Here is a 13,130-nt window from a genome sequence, read left to right on the forward strand (position 1 = left end):
GAATAATAAAATTACATCGGCATGACTTAGATAGTTGACAAATAAATAAAGATGCCGTGTAAAAGTGGAGGTCGCAGTAAGAGCAAAAAGTATGCATCGGATCTTAAAGGGATGTCTCAAACGCGGCTGATTAACCGGGCGGTGAGCAGACGACACGCAGTGAGCGGACGTGTAAGCGTTTGTCAACGCCCCCTGGATCTCCCGCTCCGGAGCATCACGGAAGGGCTTCAGTCAGCGTTGCCAGATTGGAAAGTGGCCGCGACACCAAAACCTCGACGAAATTTCCCAAGATTTCCCCAGAATCCAAAAAATGCTATAAAATAATTACAAATGACCACGAAATAGCTGTCATCACTCATTTGATTAAAATAAAAGCATGTCATGCAGCCCCAAATCATCACTTTGGGCGTCATATATGTATGAGCGGAACCCGCGTATCATATCATCGGTGATGACGAATTTTGATCACGCAGAACATTATGACCTTGGCACATCTGCCTGAATGACAATGTTGAGCGAATCCGTACAATGGCATCCAGAGTTTTCAGCGACTCTTGCTTCAGAACATGGTCTTCACACATGTGACTTGACCGAGTACCCGCTCCACTGCTGCATTTGACACTGGGCATGAGAGACAGGCCAGTGCATACAATGCCAGTTCCTAGTAGGGCTTTTCACCCATGGTGTTTTCGTCTTTGAAAACTTTGACCCATAATGTTGCAGAGTCCTCTGGAAGTTTGCCGCCGAAGCCGCGGCCTCCTCACTCCAAAGATGCATAACAATTCCCCTGTATTACACTTCAGTCACTTCCGTCCAGGTTTCCTTCTCTTGAGATTGAGTGGCCGCTTGCGCATCCTAGTGCTAAACGTTTGGATCAGCAGCGCCCCTGAGTGGTTTTCCCCAGATATCACCAGATTTTGTCTGGTGTAGTAGTTCGTGGACTTGGACACCAGGACCTCCAACAATTCACCAGATTTCCGAAATCTGGTGGCGAATTTCACCAGATGGCAACGCTGGCTTCAGTCGGCAGCGCGGTCTGCACACTTCCCTTATTCTAGCCACTGTACCGCACGCGTGTGATGTTATCTCGGAGGCCATGAATAGATGTCCGCACTTTTTTTTTTTTCCGAAAATAAAACATTTTCCGCAACATTTTCTGCAAGATTCGTAAAATCGTAAGACTGGTCAAAATTCGTACATTTTACGGAAAATTTGGAAGAGTTGGCAGGTATGCTGAGAAAACCTCAGACCATCGCGCCATTCTTGTCTCCTTAAAGTTCTCTGTTACTAAACAGAATATATTTTTTTTTTAATTTTCTCATTTAGATTCCCCTGATGACATTTCAATAACAGACACTCTGGCTGATGAATTTGAAGAATTTCTTGTGCTGAGTTCCACTTGTGATGTGAACACATTTGGTGAGTTATTTTTAACCTTGGCGAGTTATTTTTAACCTTGCTTTGAACTACCTTAGCAGCAACTTCTTGTATTATATCACGAACATCAGTCCACATCTCTTCAGGCCGTCTTCTAGATCTAATTCTTGAAATCGATTCCTCACTTCCACAGCATATTCTGATGGAATTTGATCCAGATCATACCTGAAAGGCCTTCATGTTTGCTGCGTTTTCCTCAATCGAAGCTTAAATTTGGCAACAAGAAGCTGATGATCGGTGCCACAATCGGCCCTAGGCCTTGTTTTTACTACTTGTATAGCGCTTCTCCATCTCTGCCAGCAAAGAGCATAATCGATCTGATTCCTGTACAGACCGTCCGGTGAAGTCCATGTGTACAGGCGCCTCTTGTGCTGTTGAAAATTATGGACAGGTTCCAAAGCGTCCTCTCATGAAGAAACAATACTCCAATTTCTACTCAATAAGGTTTCCTCCTCCTCCTCCTCCTTCAGGAGGCATTGGCTGTTCACATGCAAAACCTACTGTATTTATGTTGCTAACTACAACTCTAACCACGGCTATCGCGAAACTAACTTTGCCACTTTGGTTTGCATCGTTAACCGAGAAAATGGCAGCGCCCACGTACGGAGTGGCAAGTGCGAAATGTGCACGAGCTGGTCTGATTCTAGCAGTGTGCATTTTTCACACAAAATACTATTCTAAAAGCATCGCATATTATTATAATAGGCACTGTTTCAGTGCCTGGCCGACAGCGCTTCTGCTTCATTCTCACAGCCTGTGCCCCTCTCCGTCGCGGAGGCAGGAAACCGCACGACAGTTGGAGCGGTGCGATGTTCACATTTAAAGGGGAGCCGGACGCCGGCAAACCTGTTCGGACGAAGACGAAGCCTCGCTATAGTGCCTAGAATATATATTTTAGGCACTATAGCCTCGCTGCTCCCACGTGACTATTTCAGCGCCCTTTTTTTTTTTTCATGATAGGAAAAAAGAAACCGAAAGGGTAGTCTGCCTTCCCGGCAGTGGTGGAAGTAGTGTGCCCACGTCTGTATGAAAAAAAGGGGGAGAACGAGAGACGATACAGTGCTCTAGCAGCAAATTTGGAGTTAGAACGAGTTTTCATCTCAGCTACAGTAACGGTACAAACACCATGTGTACTACGCCAACCGAAATGGATGTAATTATACCAAGATTAAACCGCAGCATAAATAATGCTCACTCCAGTAACATTATTTTTCACATTCAACCAAACTGAAGCCCACAAACACAATGAACTATGTTATCAATAAAGAAACGGTTTGCAACAACTTGGCATAATGCTTTTGATACAGGCATCAAAAAATCAAGCTAACAAGGCAAACTGAAGCAATATTTCACGCAAACCTGTGTCGGAAGTGGCGGTGAGATGCGACGCCCTGTATATTGAAAATGAAATAAAATCGGCATTTGTTGCCAGTCTCCTGTGCTTTGGGGCTAGAACTTGTTGCCATATCTTATCTATATATCAACTCCAAGGTTTACTGCAAAGCACCTAAAATGACTATTGTCAAATAACACTGCTAGCTAGAAGATTGTTCACCAGCAATGAAAGGCTGCTGCCGATACCACCATTCATGATATTATGTACTATCACCGGCAAGTTTAAATAATGCGGCATCAAAAGCTATATAGCTACCTCTTGAAATGCAGTGTCGTCACAGCTTTCATAAAAGGGCTAAATTATCTGTTTGCCAGGTTGGTTGCGGCCTTTTCTTGGATTTGATTTCTTTTGCGCATTGATATGCTTTTTCTTTATTTCCTTCCTTAAACCTCCTCCCCTCGATGATGTTTTCTTGCTGCGCCATTCAACCACTGTTTGCTTTTTTTCTTTGTTCAGTTTCCTTTTCTGCTCCTTGCCTTACCTTGCCTATGCATTACCTTTTTCTTTCCTCTCTTCATCTGCGCGACAGCCGTTTTGACTTCATCTGCCGAGCCAACAGGTTTACCGTCTGCCCAAATCCTGTCCCGAGCCTTGTTTGCCACGCCGTACATTGCCTTTGGTTTTAGACTATAGAGCTTAACTTGCGAGCCACATGCTTTACATGGTTTCAATTAGCCAAGGTACTGTTCTTCGTTTGTATGCGCCTATGTTTGCGCGAAAAACTGCCAGCTGAACTATTTGCAACGAGGTACCGTTTGCGTAGCTCCTAAACGAAATGGAGTGGAATTCCAAATCTACTTCTTGAGAATGGTGTTACTTCACCACCCCAGAAAAAAAATCCCCATCTTAATTATATTCCGCATTTAGTGCCGCGACCTCTCGCAGCAGTTTGGAGTTGGAACGCCTTCTTATCTTAGCCTCAGTACAAACTACACACCACCCAAGGGACATCATGTAAAAGAATGAAGAAATCAAAAAATCAATTTCCTGTTCTTAAGGATTACAGATTTCACAACGCTTATTTAACGCTCATACATATCACAGCAGAGAAACACTCCGTTACAATCTATGGCACGGGGGTATGGCGGAGGGGAGGGGGGGGGGGTAGGCTGGGTGCCCCTTTTGCACCTCACCTACCTCACCGCCCATGCTCCGGATCACGCCAGTAACACATGCGCTCCGCAATTTTAGCGAAACGATCACGATCAATAATCCACAATTTCCCAACAGACATGTTTCACGCACTATGTAGTACTTACCTCAGTACACGCCTGGCTCGATCGAGGCGGCCGCGGCTGACATATCTGTTTGACAAAAAGGAAAAACGCGAGTGCACTTATGCCTTTTAATTGAAATTAGTGATTTTCTGCTACAACGATTGATAAAACTGGTGCGTTTGAGTGCATGCTTTGAAAAGCCAACTAATGTATGTAGTACATACCAACGCGTGCCCGCAAAAACAGCGTACGATATGCGCACGTGGGAAGCCCGTGAGCACTACATTTGATATTCTCACTCGCTTCCGTAACCACGCCGAGGCATTCAATACATACCGCGGTTAAACGGGTAGCATTACAGCTCTTGACACATATTCTTGGCACCCACTACAGATATATATATATATATATACATATATTGTTCCTTTTTCGCACCATGCTTAGTTTCGGAAAGCGCAGGCGATCTGCAAAAGCGGCATTTCGGCATTTCAGTAATTATCAGCTCAAGGTCTTTCAAATACACCTATTTTGCGAAATACTTATTTTAGGCTCCAGAAAAAAATTAAATTTTTGTTCAGACTTACTGCGCCGCTGAAGATGCTTCCGATTGGCAGCCCGAGAACAAGGCCCAAAAGAAAACGACGCTCAAGCAACAGGAACCATACGGCAAGCAAACACTGGAAGCCGCAGAGCGCAGCCACTGGAGCGCAGGAGCACCATGGGAGCACCGCAAGCACCGCAAGGACCGAGCAGAATGGAACTTAAAAGAAAACAAAACAAAACAGCAGTATAAAAATAAAATTTTAATAATAAGGTTTTATAATAATGTAGTTTTTAAATATTGTAACAGCTCTTTTATCAATAAAAAAAAAAAAACGTGTTTCACAATTTGTTAGTCAAGTCAATTAAGAGTCAAGACAAGACGATAGTGGTACGTGTACAACGTTTATAAACGTTGGTACGTGTATGTACGGGAACATTACTACAGTGCCATACCTGCACGGTGCTTATTGTGTCTCCCAGACCGCGTCGTCTGCCATCTCAGCTGCAGCTGGCTGCAGCCATGGATGGTATAACAGAATCGGCAGGCGAAAACTAAAACACACTATCTATGCGAACCTTTATAGAGCTTAAAATATTAATTTAAGTACAATATTTTCATTTGCGGTTGCTTTCTTTTTTCGTCAACAAATGGTACAGTGCGGCACTGCTGCAAGCTAACTGCGGGACGTGTTACAAATGGCGGCGAAGAGATGTGTCGTGTCTCTTTCCAGGGAACATAATACTACATTGAGAACACTTCCCGCATTGACTGTTTTGGTAAGGCTCTCTTAGCATTACTGAAGGTTATATAAAAAGAATTCACAGTGGATTTATTGCATCAGTCATTTATCGCAAAATTTGCGCATAGATACTTCAATCATTTGTGCTCCTGGAAACTAAGAGGCACGGTTTCTTCACGTCGTTGGGATACAAGCGGGACAGTGTGTGTACTTGAGGTTTGTGTACAGTGCGAGTTGCTTACAGCCCCTTCGGTTACGTCTTCTCCAAGTGTGCAGTTCTGTACTTACAGTAGTATGTAGTACATGTTAATTTGGTGCGGTAGCTACCCGTATAGCTACTCGCTGTTGCAGTATTTTTTTTTTTTTTTATGTTGCTTTCCCGAGAACTGGCCCTCATATGTAAGTGCATCGTTGTTGCTTTCAGCTGTTTCGCCCCCCCCCCTCCCCCCCTCCACTTTTGCCCTTAGGCACAGCCTGTCTGTATGCTAGCACGTTTGTTGTGTATGCTTCGCCCCTCTGTACAGCCGCCCTGATTTTTAACAATATAGCGCGAGCATCGACCAAACTGCTAGTCAGCACCTTACAACGGCGATAAGCGTGCAACACGGCGAGAGTTCGTGCATGCGCAAAAATGTGGAATGTCGCAAACAGATATTGTGGCAGGGCGTGTGTCTTTGTGATCCGAACAGCGTAGCAGAAGACGCTCTCTCTTCGTGCGCGTGCGCGAACTCTCGCCGTGTTGCACGCTTATCGCCGTTACAAGGTGCTAAGCAGCAGTTTGGTCTACGCTCGCGCTATATTGTTAAAAATCAGGGCGGCTGTACCTGTGCACTGCAGAGAAGCACCAGGGCAGATGACCATCACTGTATTTTAGTTCATGTCATGGGCCGCCGGGACTTCATGTTCTGCCTTGTTGTACATGCTTACATTTTAGTTAACTGTTAATTCGTAAAATATAAACAAAGGTTAACTTTTCTCATATAGCTGTAAATATTTCGTCATACTGTCCAGGATGCCAAATGAGTTGTTGAAATGTCAGGATGACGCTAGAAATATATTGACCCTTGTTTACCCTTTTGTGCTGTGCTACTACCACAAATTCTGAACAGAAACAGTCAGTTCATTTTCTATTGCTGTCCAAAAGAACTTAAGTATACTTTCTTCATCAGTTTAAAAGCAGCTGCTTGTGTTGCCTCATATATGTTCTGTTTTCACCCAGAACCTCTCCACCTTCCCCAGTACTTCAAGAAATAAAAGTAGTCACTGAGCAGAGCTTAATTGTCCTTTGCTATTTTCACTAGAAACACGTGACCCTGCTCGTCCATGTCATGGGCACGGTTAATGCAGACTTTGCAGAGTATCCTTTTCTTGTCTGCAATATTTGGGCATTTTCAAAACATATTCATCACTGCTCGTAGCAGGCATGCCCATGTGGACGAAATACTGACTCTTCTAGAAATGAGCCCCGCCTCGGCTTAAGTGTCATGGCATCAACTAGTTGATGTTGGGACTTGAGTCGCAGGTGCTGACTCTGTAACTACAAAAGGCCTCAATTCAACCGGGAAGGGCATTCTTACACTAACTGTGGACCAGTGCACTTGTGCTATTTCGAAATAATGAAAAAATACAGATTAAAACAGGATTGCTGTACTGGGTGTTTAAATGTTTGGTTACTGGACAGTAGGTACAGCAATTTCGCAAGAGTCCATGTGCCTGGTACCTTGTCGCAAGAATGCACACAGACATATATATTACTTTGGTTGTTTTTATTCTAAAAGTCTTGTGAGCTTGAAAAATTCCTTCATGCTGACAAGTTCAAAGTGTTGTGGTGGTGCCTGTTGGCCACAAGGTCAAAAGACATGCACAGAGAGAGCGAGACCCTTTAATGAAGAACAGAGATTTTATCCGGCGTTTAAATTTCGCTGACATGCTACTCTGTGTAGGAAGGGGAATTCGGGAGGTAAAGATGGAAAACGAATCCTGAGGACATTAAAAGAAATGAAGGGGGAGATAAAATGCGGCCATTAAGTGTGTTCTAAGGTGCATTGTGGAGTAATGGTATAAAATGAAATGATGAAATGCATAGTCCGATAAATGTGCTTATAGAGTTCACAGCGTGAAAAATGCTGAAGGGTAACATTCAAGGTGAACTTAAAGTTTGTCTAAAGGTCCAATGTTTTTAAAATGCGTAAATAAAAAGGTCGTTGCGAGTCTCTGTTGCCTAGTGCAGGCTAAGGGACCTAAAACAATGCCCATTGTTAAAGACACTGGGGCACTTTTCCATGCTATGTTCGTAGTATGCACGCTCGTCAGCCTACGCAGGACACTCAAAAGACATCCACATGTTTATTCAAACCTTTAGGCACTAAAAAAAAATTATTACTGCTTAGAAGTGTGCTTCCTGTCGTAGCAGTTTGCGCACACATGCATGTCCTTTTAAGAACCAGCTGGCAGTAAATTTACTACCAGTAGATTATTATACCTACAGCTGTATGCGCTCACATTTCCGTGATTCAGTTAACTTTCTTTTCAGCCGTATAATGTGCTACTCCTGTGTGGGTAAAGAAAGATCACTTGGGGTTTACTTCTTTAGTTAATGGGTTTAGCATCTCAAAGCAATTCAGGCTATGAGAGACGCCATAGTAGAATGGTCCAGAAATTTCAACCTTCTGGGTTTTATAACGTGCACTGACATAACACAACCCAAGGGCGCCTTGGTTTACCCATCACAAAAGGGGTCGCCATAGCGTGGAACTTAGGGTCTACCTCAGTCTTTTTGCGAGCGTAAGTATTCAATGTAAGTATAATTAATGCAAAAATGGTCATACTTAGATCTGTACTTTAACAAAGAGATGCCGCTCTTTTGCTGTTATATACACCTGAAAAAAAAAGGCTTAATGTGGCAAATTTAATAAATCAAGCAAGAACACTAGTTTGGCGTAGTTTATTTTGATATACGTGATATATGGTGTATGTACATGGCTTTGTATCTTCTTGCCTGCTGTTCCTTGCATCGCTTAGCGCAAGTTTCTCAGCATTTGACAACTGCCACAAAGGACCAGGCCTGCTATCTTGAGGCAGATGGAAGATCAGGACAGTTTACATGGTTAAACGACACATGAGAACATATGTCGCTGCTAACGGCACACACACCTTTAATGCAAGCAAACACAAAGGCAGGTAATTTTAAGACAGATGATGTCACAGAAACAGCCGAAAAGTGGCCAGCCATGCCACCTGCCAGAGGCATGCTGTGAGGTGGGCCGTAATGTGTGCTGCTCAAGCTTCCTGGAGTGACATAGATATAAAGCCAAACTTTAACCAAGCCGTATGAATGTACTTGTGTGACCTAGGGTAGCATGTCTAGCCTGTGACCCAAGAGTCCTAGAAGGCGATTCTAATCTCACTGCTATCAAGCCTTATGGGCCACAATGTCATGCAAAAGGTGCTGTCACAAATACTAAAGCCAAGGGAGTAAGTAGACTGGGCATTGCGACAAAAGCAAGCATTTTTGAAGAGTAACAAAATCATAGGAAGTGCCAGGCAACTCTACTCTCTGGCTACACGTTGGCTACAAATGAATTACTTCTCTATTCCTCTATGTGACAACAGTTGTTTCATGCATTCTGTCTAGCTTAACTGATCAGTATTAGACATATAGACCGTTTACAGAGAGTAGTTCCACTCTTCCCTAACAGGTGGCGCTACTAGGACGGCCGTCATTGCTGGCCTTCGGAACGCATCGGCGCGCAGTGCTAACTGCTGCTGCGTATCTTAAGAATACCAGCTGACTTTTAAACAGCGCTGCTTTGATGCAGGTGTCATCTGTATAGTCGAAGTATTCTGCGAGGAAGTAGAGCTAATGACCCTGTTGTTTACTGGCGGAAGAACAGACGATGCTTTCTACATAAGGTGCACATCATGGCCTAGGCAACCGTTTTTCTGGGAGATGTATCACGAGTTCATGTTCCTTTCTGGGACAAGAAAGCGCCTGTGAATTGAAGAGAATGGCTATACCTCACGCCCCAGCTCGTTTTAGCACCGGCAGTAGCCATGGCAATGCGAGAACGACCCTGACGTTTCCTCAGGAATTGAATATTGAGTCTTTGCACTGCTGCCGAGTTTTTTTCGCAGGGCGTTAAGAGGTACCTTGACGTTGCTATTAATGTCTATGCAGTTATACGAATTGATTGCGCAGCGAAGGAAAGTTAGTGTGGGCAAGTAAGTGAATCTGTTTACTTTAATTAGCTACTATTCCCTAGGATATGCGGGATCGAATCTCGGCCTCGGCGGCTGCTTTTCGCTGGAGCCAAAAACCCAGGCGCCCGTATTTTGTGCGATATCAGTGCACATTAAAGAACTCCAAGGGGATGGGAATTTCCGCAGTCCTCTACTCATAGCCTGAGTCGCTTAGGGACGTAACACCACGCAAACAAAACCAAACTTTAATTAGACAAGTACTGCTGAAATACATGTAATAACTACTGCTTTTATGAAACTAATGCACAGGCCAATGATAAAATTTATCATAAGACTTTTTTATATCCCCGCTTGCTTGGGCTGCGTACTGTGCGTTCTGAATTCCGGTGCAGTTTCCAGTCACCTTCGCCCGAGCGCAGGTGAACGCCGCTGAGCGCCTGATGCGGCCTTCAAGCAGCGTAATAGTCTTCTGAAGTCAGGACGTTTACAGGAGATAAAATTATATCTTATCAATTGTCGGGGATTACACGCGCGTCCATATTAAGCAGTAAATATTGTGCACAATGTTAAATGAACATCTCAAAATAACGGCTCGAGGGGCTAGTTGGTGCTGCATAGTATTCAGAAATGTGGCGCAATAAACACAAACACAGGAGAAGAAACACAACACACGCGCACGCTACCAACTGTAATAAGAAACTGAAAAACGCTGTTTTTCAGATTCTTATTACAGTTGGTAGCGTGCGCGTGTGTTGTGTCTCTTCTCCTGTGTTTGTGTTTGTTTTTCAGTTTCTTATTACAGTTGGTAGCGTGCACGTGTGTTGCGTTTCTTCTCCTGTGTTTGTGTTTGTTGCGCCACATTTCTGAATATTAAATGAACATTCATAATGCGTCTCAGCCAGCATAGTCTGAACATGCGCGTTCGCCCTTTGCGCAAGAAAATTAAAAAAAAAATAAGTTTGAGGAAATAATCAGTTTGTAATCTATTCAGTTTTACAGAAAGTCACGTTTTCCACAAAGAGCACTAGAGAGGGAATTGATCAAAAAAGCAAAACAAAAAACCGAGTCGACGGCTGATGGGTTTGTCGAAACGTTCTAGCCATGCAGACATTTAGGAGGACGCAATAAAAGAACTACGTTGTTAAATTAAACATTTTTTAGCACCTACACACACACTATGAGCATTCACAGGAAGTTTTTCGGCTGTCTACAAGCTCGTTGCCCCCAGCGATAGCGGGTACGCCGCACCATGCAGCCGAGTACCAGCGCGCCGAAAGCCGTCAAACCAGAAGGCCCGAAGGCCAGCGATGGCGGAAGGGTCACATGATCAAATATGGCAGCGCCCATGCGCTCACGCTGTAAAGGGTCTATACCTTCACCAGACATGGCACTTTGGGCTAGTGGCGGAGAGAAATGGATTAATATATTGTAGCAACAAACTGTCATTAAACTTTTATCACTTACTTCGTTTGCAAAAAAAAAAAACTTACCTTTAGAAGTTGAACCCCTGATACACCAAAAGAGCAACAAAACGCTGTTTAGTCACCAAACTAACGAAACAAAACTCGCGAGTGCAGTCAGAGGCAGCAGATGGTGACGGGGCATAACGCAAACAACATTGTTCTGAAAAGTGCCACATAGATGTCATTTATCGAAAAAGTAGCATACAAAAACAATGTTTCATACTGTAAAGGTCTGATGGTAGTGCGGGCGATCTCCAAATTTTGGAATTGGTTTCCAAGATCAAATAAAGGGTGTGCATGTCATTCATGAAAGCGGACGAGTAACGAACTTCATGCTTTACACATAACCAAACGTCAATCACAGCTGTTTCATATAGAGTTCCAACAACAGAACTCACTTGAAAGCTTGCAGAAGCCGCACATTACTGTCAGTAGAACAAAACCAGTCATCCCGAAAGCAGCCAAGTGCTTTTAATCTCTGCATTTTCATTTCATTGTCGCCTTGCGAAATGCACAAATCCTTCTCACTGCATGCCCGGCGGAACGTGTCTGCACGCAATAGAGGCGGTCAGAAAGCACAGCTGCGGACGGTTTGCTTGTTATTAAGTCCAAGACTTTTCTTCACCGGACGGAGTAAGTAATACAGTCGTACCATAGTGGGGATCTTGCCGAAATACAAGGCTTCGGTTACCTCATAAAATAGATCGCACTTCGGGGCCGATTTGCATGTAAGCGGTATGTAACAAACCTGCGTCTGAGCCACGAAGGGCTTCGTGGAGCGGCCGTACGCCAGCGATTGAATCAATGCACAAACCGCATTTAGTTCATCCGGGGCAAGACAAGATGACTAGCCTCATGCGGTCTTTGGAGAAGACTCAAAGCACAAGTATAGCACAAGAGCGCGCACACACATCCACGCAACAACGCGCATCGCACGCTGCCACAACAACACGAGCGCCGAGGCCCACGGGTCGCTAGCGTGGAATGGGGGTGCTGGCCGTAGCTCGTAACAGCCAGCCGACGGCCTCTTCTCCTTCTCCATCTACATTTTCCCCCTCGCGCCGCATCACTTTGTTGGGATCAGAGATACGCGGCTCGGCTGGCTGTCCGCGGCTCGCACGTATCCTTGATGCTTTTTCGAAGCGATGTGGATCTTTATGTCGGACTTGCCACCATGTAAAATATTAACATCACAGGCACCACGTAGCGCAAAATCCGAACTTCTTTCCTTTCTTAGACGCCACGAAGCAGGGAAATTCTGCCGCGTACGACTTCAAAAATACTTGCAAGTACTGTCGTGGCTTTGAGCCCGTCATTGCACTGCGAAACCGCTACTACTAAAACTTCAGTCACACTGAGTCGGATGCGGCCGCAGATCACGCAAAAACAGAGGCCAACACCAAAGTTGTCCAAACGTGAACAAAGGAACAGCCACTAGCCTGGCGGAGGCAGTATCGAGTTTTGGATATGGATTCGTGTTCCCCCGAGTAGACGATAGAAGTCACTACAACGTTTGCAGCTGCTGATGATGATATCACAAATATGTTTCCCTCTCGTGGCCGCCAATGGTACCATAATAGTGTAACATGGCCTCCGGGATTACCCTTCCGCGCGTACAGTGGCTAGAATGATAAAGTGCGATTACCGCCAAGCGGCGCCTATGAAACATCATTGAAGCCGTCTGGTGATGCTTCCGCTAGATGGCGCACCTTCTCGCTTACACGTCTGGTCGGCGCAAGAAACGCGTGCTTGAACCCTGGAGTGTGCACGGGATGTGGGCGCTTTGCGTTGTTTTTTGGTGCAAAATTCTGCCTCACGGTGTATGATGAGCAGGCGACAAAGTCATTGTTTTGTACCTCGTTACAAAAGCGGGTACAAATCGTACTAGGTATAGTTGTTCGGTGTGCGAAATTATTGAAAGGTGCAACGCTGCTGTTTGCGAGCTGCTTTGGAAAATAAGTTACGTCAGCTTTGGCATGTTAATTATGGCACAACTGCTATGTTAATTGATAGAACGATCGTGGGTGGCCCCTTTGTATGGCGTATTCCGGAGCATTTTTCTGATTGTGCCTTGATATGCATGTGACAAAACCCGTTTCAAGGAAAATTTCAACAGCACTTAGGAAGCCAGGTG

At 44.6% G+C, this 13,130-nt stretch overlaps 1 protein-coding gene across 1 annotated transcript in view; it reads right to left on the bottom strand.

Moving 5' to 3' along the window:
* The window catches only part of LOC146182684 (uncharacterized), a 77,937-nt gene that overhangs the window by 59,519 nt on the left and 5,288 nt on the right, over positions 1 to 13,130 (bottom strand). The window contains exons 4-5 of the mRNA XM_084609580.1: positions 4,635 to 4,810; positions 4,093 to 4,137 (exon numbers count right to left, since the gene is read on the bottom strand). Of these exons, the coding sequence (XP_084465706.1) occupies positions 4,093 to 4,137; positions 4,635 to 4,810 (221 nt within the window). The remainder of the gene's footprint in view (positions 1 to 4,092; positions 4,138 to 4,634; positions 4,811 to 13,130) is intronic.

Source organism: Amblyomma maculatum, chromosome 7, assembly GCF_055883805.1.
Source record: "Amblyomma maculatum isolate TAMU_Amacu chromosome 7, ASM5588380v1, whole genome shotgun sequence".
NCBI classification, from domain to species: Eukaryota; Metazoa; Arthropoda; class Arachnida; order Ixodida; family Ixodidae; genus Amblyomma; species Amblyomma maculatum.